The 16966-nt window shown below is 41.4% G+C and overlaps 1 protein-coding gene across 1 annotated transcript in view; it reads left to right on the forward strand.

The window, feature by feature from the left end:
* FRMPD4 (FERM and PDZ domain containing 4) overlaps positions 1-12790 on the forward strand; it is a 213964-nt gene extending 201174 nt beyond the window's left edge. The window contains exons 14-17 of the mRNA XM_055563177.1: positions 1184-1322; positions 6796-7863; positions 8220-9512; positions 11102-12790. Of these exons, the coding sequence (XP_055419152.1) occupies positions 1184-1322; positions 6796-7863; positions 8220-9512; positions 11102-12426 (3825 nt within the window). The 3' untranslated portion in view covers positions 12427-12790. The remainder of the gene's footprint in view (positions 1-1183; positions 1323-6795; positions 7864-8219; positions 9513-11101) is intronic.
* The last annotated feature ends 4176 nt before the right edge of the window (positions 12791-16966 follow it).

Here is a 16966-nt window from a genome sequence, read left to right on the forward strand (position 1 = left end):
CCCAGTGCTGTGGGAGGGTGAGAGGAGAACGTGGAAATGGGCTTCTACACAACAGAAGGGACACATCAAGGGAGAGCGTGGAGCTCAGGCACGCTGGCCATGGCCCATGGTGTTTCATGGGCTGCATCCAGGGCACTGCACTTGACTTCATGACAGTGAATGTCCAAGGGTAGACTTGGCATACCTGTCCTGGTCCATGACCGAAGATGCTGAGAGCAAGATAGCCTGTCATGTAAAAGGGGCATAAGAATGGGTGTATCGGGTGCAGTCATCACAGACCTGATAACAGGGATAATCTATCTCAAACAGAAGGAGGTGACAAGACCTGTGGATGGTTTCCTGTTTATATAAAAGAATTGCTGGGCTGCTTGGAGGGAGACTGCCATTGAAATGGAAGGAAAAGGCAGCAACTCGAGTTGATTAGGGCCTTGGGACGGAAGTTAGGTTTCATCACCCAAGGCCATCGTCCTGGCCAGTGTCCTACCCCTGGCAGTGAAAGCAAGGGACCTGTCATCTCGCTGTTTCTGTGCCTCTCCGGTTGTCTGCTTTTTTCTTGCTCCCTTATTTTCCTCTCACTTTCTCTCTTTTTCAACAAGAACACACCAGCATATCCACCCTTCCTTTCTCAACGAGAATAGTTGCTTCCCTGTATGCCCAAGATCCTCATCCAATTATGTTTCTAGAAAGTTGGGGCAAGGACTTTTCTCAACTCCCATGTCTATTTTCCCCTCCCTGTGAATTTACAATTTCTTTTAGAAGTATCATTTCCCTGGATCTCTTCAACACTTTTCATTCAGTCTTAACAGTAATTTCCACTTGATTTTTACTTCAATTCAAAACAAATTTTCACCATGAACCCAAACTTAGTCTTCCTGTGATTTTTTTTCAGATGGTGAATTCGTATCTGTTAACTGACTCCTTACCTGTGACTTTTAAAAATATTAATGATTTGAAACAAAACCAGTGTTATTTGTTTTAACCCAATATAACTTGGAAAAGACTCCAAATGTCTAGACTTTCAAAATGGTGTCACCTGACCTTTCCCTCATTTGTGTTTCTCCAGTGAAACAGTCACTCCAGAAGTTCGTTTGTTCACATTTCATAAGCACAAATGTCACTGTTGTCACTTGAGGGAGGTTATTAAGGGGGGATGGTTTTAACCAAAGCGTTCTCTTCTGTGTAGCCCATCACGCTCCTGATGGAGTCTTCGGATGCCATGAACCTGGCCTGCTTAACGGCTGGATACTACCGTCTGCTTGTGGATTCCAGGAGGTCGATATTTAACATGGCCAACAAGAAAAACACAGGGACCCAGGACACAGGTATTCTCTTCCCACACTCACGAGGCACCGGCCTCCCTTCCCCATGCCAACTGACAACAGTAATAAGGATGTTTCCTTTTAAGGAGAGATGAGCAGATTTAATCATTATAGACGTACAGGCTAATATAGGAAGAGGGAGACGTAAAAAGGATTCCATATTTTGAGACTGAACAATGTATTGCTGATATAAACTAGGGGTGAGTTAGCACTGCAGAAGCAAAATCTAGCATGACAAACCAATCTGGTACAATGCTGTTGTTGTGGTTTGAATTATTAAAAAGAATGATCTAAGACATGTTGACCAAACCTGTTTACTTTATTTTTTTTACCCGTATCGCTTTTATTTTATTTTTTAATATAAATTTATTTATTTTAATTGGAGGTTAATTACTTTACAATATTGTATTGGTTTTGCCATACATCAACATGAATCCGCCACAGGTATACACTATGAGGTGGATGAAACTGAAGCCTATTATACAGAGTGAAGTAAGCCAGAAAGAAAAACACCAATACAGTATACTAATGCATATATATGGAATTTAGAAAGATGGTAACAATAACCCTGTGAGCGAGACAGCAGAAGAGACACAGATGTATAGAACAGTCTTTTGGACTATGTGGGAGAGGGAGAGGGTAGGATGATTGGGAGAATGGCATTGAAACATTTATATCATATATGAAACAAACCTGTTTACTTTAAAGTGATTAATATTTCAAAAAATAATAAAATAAGGATATTTCTTGAAAAATTAAAAAGTATACCCATAAAAGCATCTAATGTCCAAATTTAACACAAAAACCTCCAAATACTTCTGATATGTTCTATTTTTTTAATGAAAATGTTGATTTTTTTTTAAATCACATTTTACATGGGGCTTCCCTTGTGGCTCAGCTGATAAAGAATCTGCCTGCAATGCGAGAGGCCTGGGTTCAATCCCTGGGTTGGGAAGATCCCCTGGAGAAGGCAACGACTACCCACTCCAGTATTCTGGCCTGGAGAATTCCATGGACTGTATAGTCCATGGGGTTGCAGAGTCAGACACGACTGAGTGACTTTCACTTTCTTTCACATGTTACTTAGCAAATATTGGGTACCTAGCTCCAAAGCAGTGATTTAATTATTGTGAAGGGTGTAGGTCTCAGCCTTTATGTCTGATTTGTAACTGCCTCATTCTCCCAGAACTCAGTCAGGGTGCAGAGAACTCAGGATGGAATGCCCAGCAGTTGTGAGCCTCCAACTTTATAAGCAGCTGGTCCCTCATTAAGGTGCCCTACATCCAGACACCAAGTGCCTCCTCCCACGTCAGACTCATGTCCAGGGTTCTGGGACCTCTATCTTGGGAAGACATGGAAATTGTCCAACCCTGGGACCTGGGGCTCTAGAAGGGACCCTGGACATCATATTAGCTTTTTCGCAGAAGCATCGAAATGGCAAAGATCAAATAATTCATCTCAGCCCTTTGACACGAAGAAGTAGCCCCAAAAGTGCAGATAAGGTGGGTTGTAGCTGTTAAACTGAGAGTTTCTTTGAGGGAAGATGGTTTTCATTTATTCTAGAACTATTTTTTGAAATTTATTTTATTAGAGTATAGTTGATTTACAGTGTTGTGTTAATTTCCCCTGTACAGCAAAGTTATTCAGTTATACATATATGTGTGTGTATGTATATACATTCTTTTCACGTTCTTTTCTATTATGGTTTACCCCATAATATTGAATATAGTTCCCTGCGCTGTACAGTAGGACCTCATCATTCATCCATTCTATATAGAATAGTTTGCATATTTTTCTTCAGTGTTTGAACTTTTTCCTCCATCTATAGTGGACAGTCAGTAAATATGGCTGATGGACAGAGCCTACCATTCAAGTCAGAGATACTGAGCCATGAAAAATGTATAATCAGAGGCTCCATAATTTGAGTTTATTTTAAAAGAAAAGGAAATTCTGAGGGAACAAATTCCATTGTCAGTTTTTGAAAGATGGAAGAGAAAATGGAAGAAAAAAGAAGGGAAGGAAAATCTACTTTTAAACTTATCAGGAAACAAAAATTATTATTCCCTGAAAATATAGTAATATGAAGCTAGGCACACATACAGATAGGCTGGTACACAGTTTATTGTGACAGCTTGTTGAGTGAAAAAAGTTATAGTCAAAGGGTAAAGGAAAACCAGAGAGTTGAGCAAGGCATGATGGAAGGCGACTGTGACTTGCAGCTAGATTTCATCCCAACCCACCTTGAAGTGTCTGTTTGATTAAAAATACATTGAATCAAAGAGGAGGTGGATGTGTGTGCTGGGTTAAGTGGTGAATATCTTTATGACCACATGTTTTCATTGAGCGAGGAGATTTAGAGCAATTGAACTGTGACTTTTGAAATTACGAAGAGTGGTTCCACAATTTAACATATTCCTTTTGCGTTGGAAAATCTTAAAATCCTAAAGTGTATTGTTAAAATCAAACCTTTTCCCCATGGATGGTTAAGATTGTATAGGTGCAAGAGGAAAGCCAAAGCTACCACTCTACAAATGGTTACAGTAATAGAGGCCTCAGTTCTGTCTAATTTATAGAGACTCACAATGTGTTGTTGAATAAAGTTTCATGAGGCAAAAACTTAGTTCCAAAAAGTATCATATCACCATAGGGAAGTAAGGGAGCTTCAACCTTTCGGTCATTTCTCTTGGTTTGACAGTAAGCCTGAGGGTGAGGGCACATGTTCCAAATAGCACACACAAGCCTGCATGTGTGCATGCTTGTGTTTAATAAGAGAGGATGAGGGAGAGAGATGGCACACTCCAAAAAGCAACTAACTGGTTGACCCAAGCAGAGCTGCAGCTCGGAGCTCAGCTTCCTCTAATGGCTGAAAAGCCTCCCTTCTCTTCAGAAATTCCCCCAAAGATCTCCTGAGACTCAAAACCTGTAGAGTCTGAAGTCTGTTAAGGCCAGCTCATCTGTAGGAAACATCCTTCTGTGTCTCCCAGATCATTCCAGAAGCCAAATCAGCACACCCTTCTAGAAGAAAGCCGAGAGAGAGTGTGTGTTTTCTTCTTGTCTCAAACTGATCAGAGACCTTCATCAAGACCTCTAGCTAGGAACAGTAAACCCCTCTTTCTTCTTCACTGTCTTGAAAATTAACCCTTCAAGTACTTTGCAAATCCCTGAACCTATATAGTTAAGCATCTCTGGGCCTTAGGAAAGTCTTATTAAATTGCTTTTAGCCTGCTGACCTATTCAGTTTTCTTGTTGGTCTAAACCAGGGGTCAGCAAACCATGTCCCGTGGATCAAGTCTTGTTCTTGTGAATGAAATTTTATTAAAACTCAGGTATGTACATTGTATTAAATATCTAGGGTAGCCGTAACGAATTATCACAAGCTTGAGGACTTAACAGAAACTTGTTCTCTCACAGTCTGGGGGCCTAGAGGTTCAAAATCCAAGCACTGGCAGGGCCAGGCCCCCTCCAGAGATTCTAGGGGAGAATCTTTTGCCTCTTCCGGCTCCAGGTGGCCATCTGCATTCCTTATAGCTGCATGACTGCAGTGTCTGCCTCCATCTTCACTCAGCCTCCCCGTCTTCTGTGTATGGCCCAAGTGTCCCTCTGCTTTTCTCTTATAAGGACACTTTCCATTGGAGTTAGGGTCCCACACAGATAATTCCAGATGATCTCATCTCAAGATCCTTACTTATATCTGCAAAGACTCCTTTCAAATAAGGTCACATTCATAACTTTTGCAGGGTCACCATTCAAGTCACTGCATCTGTTTGCTTATTTGTCAGCTATGGCTCCTTTCATGTTACAACAGTTGAGTTGAGTAGTTGCTGAATGGAGCTGTTGACCCCACAAAACCTAAAATATTTACTCTCTGGCCCTCCCTTTACAGAAAAAAATCTGCCAACCTTTGGGTTTAAACCAAGAGCTCTCTTACATCCTTGCTCAACCACTCTCCCTCCCCACAACAACCTGCACTAGTCACACACACACACACACACACACACATGCTCTCACACACAGAGCCAGTCATAATTCATGTCATTGTTAATAAAACAATGCTGAACCCCCACAGGTGTATTTATTTATGTCACATGTAAATATGCCTGTTGTGTAACTCAGTGTCTTCAAATTTTATCTTTACTTGGTATTCATGAAAATATATATATTGAGTAAAATGACTTGGAACATTCTTCAACATTGAGTCCATTATATATTTGGGAGAGAGCCAAAACCTCTTCAGTAAAACTGTTTTTGTTTTTATTTTTCCTCTATCTCTTGTATATCTGATATTGGCATTAATCAAACTTGGGCCAGAGGGCAATTTGAGGAAACAAATGGGAGAATATGTGGCCCTAACATTTCCTCAAAATGTCACCTCTGGAATTGACAAAGCAATATTGACACAGTGACTCATTGCCCTGTCTTGGTAAATATCAGAGCAAAATTTCCACAGCAGAATTCTCTATTGGAAGACCCTTAAAGATCAAATAACACAATGCTGTTTAAATTAGGATTTTGCCATTTTAATTCTGGAGGAACATTAAACAAATCTTTGGGAGTTTTCATGAAACAAATAAAGATGGAAATTCATCAAAGTATTAACTATGCTTAGAAATAGCAGAGAGGAGTGCATGACTTGTTGATGCTCCACCTTCTACATCCTGCCTGTGTGTGCATGTTAGCTTATGGGCATGTGTGCTGGCACTTATATGTAAAAATATGCAAACCCACTAGGACAGGAAAAGGCTAAAGAGGAGTTTTAGTGCTACCATTGCAATATGTAGTATTACAGTTTGTGTTACTATACATTATATACATATATATTTATTATTATATTGTCATTACAATATTTCCTGAAATACATGATAGAAGTATGAGGATCCTTGACCTTCTCTTAACTCAGTGAGGAAAAAGTCCAGCATCTCCCTATGCAAAGTGGGAAATGTTAGATTTCACTTTCCAAAGAAAAGGGCAATCTTTCCCAGAATAACAACCCACTGGACTATCACCTTTAAGGATTTTTTAAAGGTATGTTGTAAAATATCAAAATGAATCCGCCACAGGTATACATGTGTTCCCCATCCTGAACCAAACTAATACAATTATGTAAAGTTTAAAAATAAAATAAAATTTAAAAAAATAAAGGTATGTTGTATATTCACATCTATAGACATAAATAAGGTCTTGTAAATACTAAAACCAGAGATCAGATGGAATGAAGCTGTAGTGCCCTACTCTCAGATGGTATTCTATTTTATCAAGTAGCAGTTCTATTTTCTGCTACTTGATAAAATAGAATTCTCCTAACCAAGAAATCCTTATATCTGAAGCCTAAATCAACTACTCCCTTATTTGGAAAGCTGAATAATAACCATATTCACAAAAGTAATGCTACAAGCCATTAAGTTAAGAAACAGAGACAAAGTGCCCCCAGAAACCAGCCCACACAGTAATGTGTCTTTGCATGACTCTTTCTCTTTAGGAACTGAAAATAAAGGAAAGCACAACATGCTTGGTCCCGAGTGGAACTGTATACCCCAAATGACCACCTTCATTGGTGAAGAGGAGCAGGAAGCTCAGATAACATACATAGATGCAAAGCAGAAGGCAGTTGAGATTCCGGATGGCACCTTGTGTCCAAAAGACCACCACCGGCACTTGTATGTGGACAACACCTATAACTCAGATGAGCTGACCCAGCAGCTGACCCAGCCGGGTGAGGCTCCATGTGAGGCAGACTACAGAAGTCTAGCTCAGCGGTCCCTGTTGAGCCTCTCAGGCCCAGAAACTCTTAAGAAAGCACAGGAGTCTCCGAGAGGAGCCAAAGTGTCCTTTATTTTTGGAGATCTCGCCTTGGATGAGGGGGTCACTGCCCCCACCCTCGGCTATGAAAGGCTATTGGACGAGAGTCCAGAACTGCTGGAGAAGCAGAGCAACCTCTACATAAGCGGTGCCAACGACATGAAGAGCTTGGGTCTCACTCCAGACGCAGAGAGCGTCCAGTTCGTGGCCAATTCTGTGTACGCAAACATAGGCGACGTGAAGAACTTCGAGGCTGCGGAGGGCATAGAGGAGCCCCTGCTGCACGACATCTGTTACGCAGAGAACACAGATGACGCGGAGGACGAGGATGAGGTGAGCTGTGAGGAGGACCTCGTGGTGGGAGAGATGAGCCAGCCGGCCCTTCTCAGCCTCTCTGGCTCAAGCGATGACATCATCGACCTCACGTCCTTGCCCCCTCCCGAAGGGGACGACAATGAGGATGATTTCCTGTTGCGTTCCCTGAACATGGCCATCGCCGCGCCCCCACCTGGCTTCAGAGATAGTTCCGATGAGGAGGACTCTCAGAGCCAAGCCGCTTCCTTCCTCGAGGACAAGGAGCCAGGTGGCACCCTGCAGAACGACGAGATCCCCGTGTCCCTCATCGACGCTGTGCCCACCAGCACTGAGGGCAAGTGTGACACAGGCCTGGATAACACTGGCGTTTCCACACTGGACACTCTGGAAGCTCTGTCCGTGTCAGAAGATCCGCAGACCAGTGACAATTCAGGTTCTTTCACGATTGTTACGTTTATTCACTGATAGCCATATCCTTCCATCCCTTCAAGCCATCCGCCCTTGGAATCCTGTCATATGTCCTTCATTTCACGCATGTCCCATTTCCCAAATGTGCTGAAACTACCATCATGGGTTTTTCGTGTATGTGGTTTCCATTTTTTTTTTTTTAATAACATGTGGCAATTTTTTCCCCCTATTTCCGGAACAACTGTGCAATAAACTCAGAGTCCTTACTGAAAAGGGAAAAACTTGGTATTGTTTTTAATACTAATGAATCCCATGTTCTTACGTGTCTCCTAGTGCCTGTGATGCATCCATTAACCGCTTCTTGTTTTTTACGGCCTGCAGGTGTAGCCATCTTGCGGGCTTATAGTCCCGAGTCCTCCTCTGACTCGGGCAATGAGACTAACTCTTCTGAAATGACGGAGAGTTCTGAACTGGCCACGGCCCAGAAGCAGTCAGAAAACCTCTCCCGCATGTTCTTGGCCACTCACGAAGGCTACCACCCCTTGGCGGAAGAGCAGACAGAGTTCCCCGCCTCCAAAAGCCCTGCTGGGGGCTTGCCTCCAAAGGCCTCCCACACTCTGGCCGCCCGTCCGGTGAGTGACCTCCCGCCCAAAGTTGTGCCTTCCAAGCAGATGCTTCACTCGGACCACATGGAGATGGAGCCCGAAACCATGGAGACCAAGTCAGTCACTGACTATTTTGGCAAACTGCACCTTGGGCCGATGGCGTATTCCTGCACCAGCAAAAGGAAAAGCCAGCCGGCCGATGGGGAGGGGAAAGCACCCCTTAATGGGAGCATGCCAGGGAAAAAACAGCAGGGGATCAAAACAGCTGAGGCAGAAGAGGACGCCAAAGGTGGTAAATTTGCTACTGTGTCTTCAAGGGACAGTCAACACCTCAGCACTTTTAACCTGGAGAGAACTGCCTTCCGCAAGGACAGCCAAAGATGGTACGTGGCCACTGAGGGCGTTGTGGCTGAAAAAACTGGATTGGAAGCAGCACCAGGCATCACCTTTCCCAGAGCTTCGGGTGTGGGGAGCAGGGACACCGAAGGGAAGGATGACAGGGCTCCCGAGGGAGAAGCCATCGAGGTTTCGGGACTTGGCCCACGGGACCACTTCTTAACAGACGTCACCTGTGTGTCTTCCGCCAAAGACTTAGGTAACCCGGAGGATGCCGACCCATCCGGCTGTGACCGTCCAGCCAAGCTCCCGGAAGCAGAGGAGGGCGTGGGCCGCCTTTGTGACTACCACTTGGCCAAGAGGATGTCGTCGTTGCAAAGTGAGGGCCATTTTTCTCTCCAGAGCTCTCAAGGCTCCTCGGTGGATGCAGGCTGCGGCACGGGCAGCAGCAGCAGCACGTGCGCCACTCCGGTGGAGTCCCCCCTCTGCCCCTCCCTGGGGAAGCACCTGATGGCCGAGGCGTCCGCAAAAGGCGTGAGTTACCTTCCCTCCGAGGAGAGAGCCCCAGGGCTGCCCAACCATGGGGCCACCTTTAAGGAATTACACCCACAGACAGAAGGGATGTGTCCACGGATGACGGTGCCTGCCCTGCATACAGCCATTAATGCCGAACCCCTGTTTGGCACACTGAGAGACGGATGTCATCGACTCCCCAAGATTAAGGAAACCACAGGTACAGCAATGATGGATTTAGCACTTTGTGGTACCCACCAGGAGCATGTAAAACAAATTTACAACTAAAACTAAAAATCTGGAAGAAAAGTAAAAGTTAGTGTTTTATTCTTGAAAATTCTTGATTTAGCACTTTGCGGTACCCGCCAGGAGCACGTAAAACAAATTTACAACTAAAACTAAAAATCTGGAAGAAAAGTAAAAGTTAGGGTTTTATTCTTGAAAAAGCTGCTGAACTGTGGCCAGGTTAATTCTCAATCATTGGTCCCCCAGTGTTTAATACATACGTTTCTAGATCTGGGCAATAGCGGAAATGGCATTTGCCCTTTAGATTCCTGCTCTGTCTTGCTTTTAGAATTTAATGGAGCAATATTTTTTTTCCTGAATTCTAAATGTAGACTTTTAGCCAGGCCCAGTGCCACTTTTAAGTTATAAGAATCACAAAATGTTGATTTCCTTCTCAAGATATCAAATTTCTCATTTTGCCATTTCGTTTTTGAGAAGCAGGGAAGGATAATAGAGCAGGGGATCTGGGAGTTGGGAGGGATTGGGGGAGATCATTTGCCTTTCAGCAATATTTCCAGATTCTCCATACTCTGTTAAACTCTCCAAGATGAGTATTCTGAGGTGTCAGGCCTACTGCAGTGTCAGGAAGGTCTGGGGGTACATGATGAGCTGTTTTATTTCCCCCAAAATAATAATAAGCACAGGTAGAAACATGAGCACAGCTATCTTCTGTGCTCATCTTCACCATTCTGCCACCAGGTGGGCACTTATCAGTCTCCAAGATCCACTTGGCTGGCCATCATGGGACAAAAACAGACGCTCTTTCATACTTTCCAATTTCAAATTATACCCTCATATAGTGTCTTTTCCAGTAGGTCAGTAGATGTCAGTGAGACCTTGTTCTTGTTCAGTTGCTCATTTGTGTCCAACTCTGCGACCCAATGGACTGCAGCATGCCAGGCTCCTCTGTCCGCCACTGTCTCCCAGAGTTTGCTCATATTCATGTCCATTGAGTCAGTATATGTCAGTTAATTTTCATTCGTGCCCTTTTAAGATTATCTCCTTTGTCAAAACTTACCACTAGTTTCACCTGCCTTGGGAAACCCATCTCTGAATGTTACTTAACTCGTCTCCTAGCTAGCATCTTTTCCTCTAAACTTGTAAAAGGATACTTTGCAGTTTACAAAGAGCTTTCACCTAATTTACCCCCTTGCTTCTCACAAAAATTCTATGAAGTGGAAATTGTGCTTTTCACATGACAACTTTTCTGGCACTTTCCCAGTGTCTCAGCTTCAAACCCTGTACCAGGAAAACCTCATGGGGTCCTCTTTAAAAGATTAGTATATTTAATTTGCATTAATTAAATTAGGCCACTTCTTTTTAAAAAGATAGCCAATGCCAGGATTAATCTAACTCCTTAAAATGGAACTTCAAAGCCATAAATATGCTTGAATAATCTCTGTAAGACATGTGTTCTCTCAAATATATCCTTGGGAGATAACAGACATCACATAGAGATTTAGTAAAAATGACCACCCATGAGGTGCTTAATGATTCTCTGTTTTTCTGCTACCCCTAGTGTAGCTTTGACAGAGCCTGGGAAGGAGAGACGAGGAGGCATGCCTTCAGCTTGGTCTCAATATCCTGAAGCTGATCCCACCCTGCTACCATCAAACATTCACTCGGAATCAAAGGTGCCAATTCCAAATCAAGACCCTAACGATTTCTCCCAAGCAAACCAGGCCTATGGAGAGGCTGTGAGCTGGTGGCCACTGGATCTGAGAAGGGGGAGCCTCAGGACATCCCCCAGCCAGAGGGCTCTGAGACGGAGCAGCAGTATCCTCTCAGGATCTGTCAGTTTGGAGACCTTCCGGGAGAGAAGCCAGGGTGCGGTCAGCTTAAAGTGTCCAGGTATCACAGAAGCACAGGAGACCAGTTCAGAAAGGCGAGCAGAACTCCCCCTAGGGAAGAAGCTCACCAAAAGTTTTTCCCAAAGCTCGATGCACTTTAGCTCTGAGGGGAAAGTTCACAAAAAGTCCCCGGTGGCCCACAAAGACTCAAAGCTGTATAGGACATTGCCCTTGCGGAAGCTGGAAGGCAGCCATTGGAGATGCCGGGGACCTTTCAGCTACTGCTTCCTGAACCGAGGGCAGGATGAAGATGGTGATGAGGATGAAGAGGAGGGAGAGGCCACCCATCAAGTCTCTTGCCTCTTTCGACCACAGATGACTCAAGCCATGCCAGACCCAACCAGCCCACCCCTGGCTGTTGGAATTCAGAAGCAAGGAGGAGAGCTGTCCAGAGGTTCAGTGCTGAAGGTCTGGGCCGAAGACTTGAGTGGCCCAGATGATGTGGACTTCAGCAACCTAGCTTTTGATGCCCAGATTGCAAGGATAAATGCCCTTAAGGAGAGCACATATACAATGCCCGATGGGTTCCTCGCAGCCCAAAATGATGCCAATGAGCTGCTCTGCCTTGTCAGGGCAACCAAGGGAAAGAAAGAGGAGTCACGCCCTGAAGCATATGACCTAACACTTTCTCAGTACAAGCAGCTATTATCCATTGAGTCCAGACAGTTGGGAAGTGCCTGTCGGAAAATGGCAATGGCTGAGAAAAGCCCAGAAGAGATGCTCCTAGCTATGACTTCCAGCTTTCAAGTGCTCTGTTGCCTAACAGAAGCCTGCATGCGATTAGTTAAAGTCGTGAACTCCGAAACACAGCGGCAGGAAATAGTAGCGAAGATCGATGAAGTGGTCATAAACTACATCTGTCTCCTGAAAGCTGCTGAGGCAGCCACTGGAAAGACCACTGGTGATCCCAATGTTGGACTCTCGATGCGACATTCAACCACCATGGCTGCTCTCGTAAGCACACTAACACGTTCTCTCAAGATGCTTTTAAATAAATAAAGTATGAAAGTCACATCATAATCTACCTTTGCAAAGCCATACATGAACTTTTATTTACTTTATGTGTACGATGAACAGACGTCTCCTTTCTTCTCTCTGTATATTTTGTTATTTTCTATGAAATAGGAGATAAAAGTCACATTGATGAAAAGTTGCAATGTACTAATCCAGATGTATTCTGTTTATATTATACATATATATACATGTAAAAGAAATATACAAGAAAGTGGTGACATTTGGCTATTTTTCATATAGTCAAAACTCCAGGTATGTGATGTGAAATTTTAATTTCTACTGTGTTGGAGCAAAACAATGAATCCTACCCCCTTTCCTTCCAAGCTGATACTTGGAGACCATATCATTCATATTTAGAAGTAGAAAAGAAAAGGAAAGAAAAATCACAATGTATATAAAACAGTACTTATGTTTTAAAGCTATGATTTTTAAGCATTGGAAATAGCAAAAAAATTTAAAATTCAAAAAGCTATTATGAATTATTAGAGAATATATATAATAAATTAATTTTTGCTCATAGTGTTTGGTTATCTGATGCTTTTTTCTAAGAATCCTACATATTTCATTTTGGCTTATGCCATTTGGGCTAGAAATGGGGTGGGAATGGATTCTATTGTGTCAACACAAATGTTCTTCATGATGTTTCTAGAATGAATGTACTTCCCAAATAGAAGAACAGAGGGAATGATGGGCAGGTTTCTGGATAATACCTACTTATAGACTAATTATGGAAAGTGAAAGTAATTCAGAATACCAAAATTAAATTGTTTGATGAAAAGAAAGCTCTGTTTTGACTCAGTGTCAAAATATACAAACCAAAGACAATCTCTATGCCTGCCATTTCAGCCATGAAACATAGGATTCCCTTCAGAGTGACAGAGCATTTAGAGAAGTATTTGCAAAACTACAAAAAGGAACATAAAATGATCCTCACAAGTAAATGCAGGTCCAGTAACTTGAAGCAGACCACACATCAGGCTGTGAGTCACATCACAAATCACAGCTCTCAGCAAAGAGCTTCATGCATCCCCTCTGCAGGAGCCCATGCTTCCAACCAAATTTGCAATGACAGCCTAACACTGGGACAAAGTTTTGAATCTGGAATGTTACAGAAAATCAGGGAAAGATAGTTACTCTAATATGGAAGCCATACTTAAATAAATAATGAAGTATTTATGAAATGTTCTAGTCTGGATTGGCTGATAGAAATATGTAAACTGGGAAAAAATTAAAAAAAAAAAAAGAGTGGTAAACTTGACCGCTTTAAGTGAACCTGATGTAATGCAAAGAAGTTTTTAGAACCATCGTCTCTCTAAAAATGTATCTTTGGGTCAAAGCAAAAGGATTCAAATTCTGCAGTTGTAAAATAAAGTTGATAATGTACATATGTACTTCATGGCTCTTTTAGTGTTCAAGCTACACACACTCTTATTTATGTAGGTGGCTTCTTAAAATATGACAGGAGTGTGCCCAGTGCAAATATTTCCATTTTTGTAGGCATAACACAGTCCCCAGTTGCTATCTCTCTCATCAGTCGTTCCATAGAGACTCAGTAAAAAAAAGCCACACATATTTATAGGTGGTAGCAAACAAAAGGAGTTTAGACATGTGTTATTACAATGTTTAATAAAACAATATTTGATTACAATTATAAATATTGGTGTTTGATAGAAGTATTAATGGTGTTTACTGTGGAAAATTTTGGTAAATATTCTGTATACTAAAATATTAATAGGATTGTGTTCTATGTCAGACAATGTGTGAAACATATATATTATCTCATTTAATCATCACAATGATCTCATGGTTTGGACGCTATCATTAATTCCATATGGAGGCAATATGGTCTCATAGTTAAGGACATGAAATTTGGGGTCAGACACTTCTTGATTTAAATTTCGGCTCTGCCATTTTCTATTCCTTTCATCTTGGGAAAGATAGTCAATTTTTCTCAGTCTCAAGTTCCTTCTAGTAAAATGGAAGTCAGTAATAAGATCTATTTCCATAGGATTGTCATGAGTTTTAAGTAAAAATATGTATATGAAGTTCTTACTGCAATACCTGGCAGACAGTAAGTACTCAGTGTTATATATCATTAGCATCATAAGCATTGCATTAAATATATTGCCCAAGATAACATGTGGGGGCTGTTTGTTTTATATGCATATTGTATCCTGACTGTGCAGAATACATTAGTGTACTGCATATGTATAAAAGAACTGTACAAGAACGTGACATCTCCAGTTAGAACACCGTCCCAGTCCATTTAATTTCTTTCGGAGGCCTCAGTGAAATAGCTCTGGGTCTTTCTAATCAATCTCCCAGAACCTTTGGGTGCACCAATAAATTTTTGTTTCATATAAACAAACTCTTTACTACTTAGAAAACCTCAAAAGCTCCCCTGTTGCTAGTGCTGCTCCTAAGTGGGGTCCAGATCCACTAGAGTGTAGGAAGAATGTATTAGAATGATCCGTGTGTTTATTTTTATCTAGCCTTTTTTACATTTGTGTATGTTTTATAACGGCCTAAGAGCACAGTGGTGTATGTACATCATTTTAAATAAATCAATTAATAAGCATATGCCTGGTGCATGTATGGGATATTGTCACAGACAGAGTTGCGCTCACTGAAGTGTGAAGACCACTGAACCAGAGAATGAAAATTTCTTGTCCCTAAGGTCCTTTACACTTAGTCTGAAGCCTAGTTTTCAAGGTGTATCACCTATCATTTTAATTAATCTTTTATTATAAAGCTTTCAAACATATACAGAGGTAGACACAATCATATAATGACTCAATATGTACTCATCACACACCAATTCATGTCCAATCTTATTTTCTCTATTTCTAGGCACCTCCTTCCACAGCGTATGTAGAAGCCAATCCCAGACATCATAGCATTTAATCCATGAATATTTCGGTAAGCACTTACTATAGATAAGAATTTTTAAACATAATCATAATGCCATTTTTACACTTTTTAAAATTAATAATTCCCTAATTTCATCAAAGAAATGTTACAGAAATAATGAAGAAACCCCCAAAGACAATCATTGTCAACAATTTAGGACATCTGCTTTCAATTTTTTCAATATCTATGCTAATGTTATTATTATTGTAGGTATTTATGAGTGTAACTTTTGACTCAATCTGAACACATTTGCCCCTTTTCTGAGTCTCAGTTTCACCATATCTTATGTAAGTGGATTGGCTGGAAGAATCTGATTGACATGGAAAGACGGAGGACTCAGATGAATTACCCTCACAGCATTAGGCTGCCAGTAAAATCCAACAAATCATGCAATTGCATTAGACATTAAAATTAAAACAGACCCCTCGGCCCAGCTGAAGTTAGTCTAATCACAAAAGAAATTATGTTTCAGAGAAGAAGAACTGACTATATTGAAATGACCAGCCACAACAACATTACAATAGATCGATTCCTTTTGCTGTGAATTTCCTCTTTCATCATGCTCCATCTTAGGAAAGACAATTTGCATTTCTGTTCTTCTTTTATATAGTTCTAAGTGTCAGTAATTCTCTGAATGTTATTTCTGAGCTACTCAGGATGGCTCTGTGATTTATTCCTCCAGGTTTACTCTTAATTTGGCAATGTTTGTTCTCTTGGACTGATTATCACCATTCGTAATTGTGTTAACTATTTTTGAAATTGAAAAACAAGGCAAATTAGCTATGTTCAGTTGCTTCCTTCTCTGTTCTAAACAGTTGAGAATCTTCACAGGAGTCAAAATATATGGATATTATTACATTGTTTCTCTAACCTGATTTTGTGCTGTGAAAGGGGTTGATTTTAGGGAGGGTGTGTGTTTGAGAGTATAGAGGTGCAAAAGAGGTGTTTGAGTATATAGATGTATGTGTGTCTGTCTGTCTGTGTGAATTGTTTTCAGTTTAGTTTTGTGGGTTTCAGTGCAAGTTTCCCCTCTGGCAGTCCAAAAACTATGATAAAACTTTCAAGTCAGATTGCAGAAATAACTTCTCAGCTTTGAAAGATCAAAGGGTTGGAATCTTACCTTTTGAACCGAATTTTATTCATACCAACTTGAACATCACTAAGTTGGGTACTTTTTATTCTACCTATTCCCTAGCCTACGCTTCTCACTTTTTCATTTCAAAGCTTGGAAAGTAACTTCAGAAATTGTATTAGAATTTTTTTAATTTAAAAAATGAATAAATTTCAAAGCCTATACATAGGAAATCCATGGAAGAACAATCCATGTCTTTATCAACCGTTTCTGCTGTAGAAAATAATGGAATTAAATCCTGCATAGCAGAAAGAAGTAGATAACCAATTATCCCAAGTATTGGGATAACTTATTTCACCATTCAACTTGAAATTAACCCACTGCCTTCTTATGAACTTGCCCTAATCTTGCCTCCATATTTATAATCGCATCTCAGTTTTCTGTTGTTTTAAAATTAACGTGCCACACTGCATGGTTTCTGGGATCTTATCTCCCCAACCAGAGATCGAACCTGGGCCCTTGGCAGTGAAAGCATGGAGTCCT

Source organism: Bubalus kerabau, chromosome X (genome assembly GCF_029407905.1).
Source record: "Bubalus kerabau isolate K-KA32 ecotype Philippines breed swamp buffalo chromosome X, PCC_UOA_SB_1v2, whole genome shotgun sequence".
Taxonomy (NCBI): domain Eukaryota; kingdom Metazoa; phylum Chordata; class Mammalia; order Artiodactyla; family Bovidae; genus Bubalus; species Bubalus kerabau.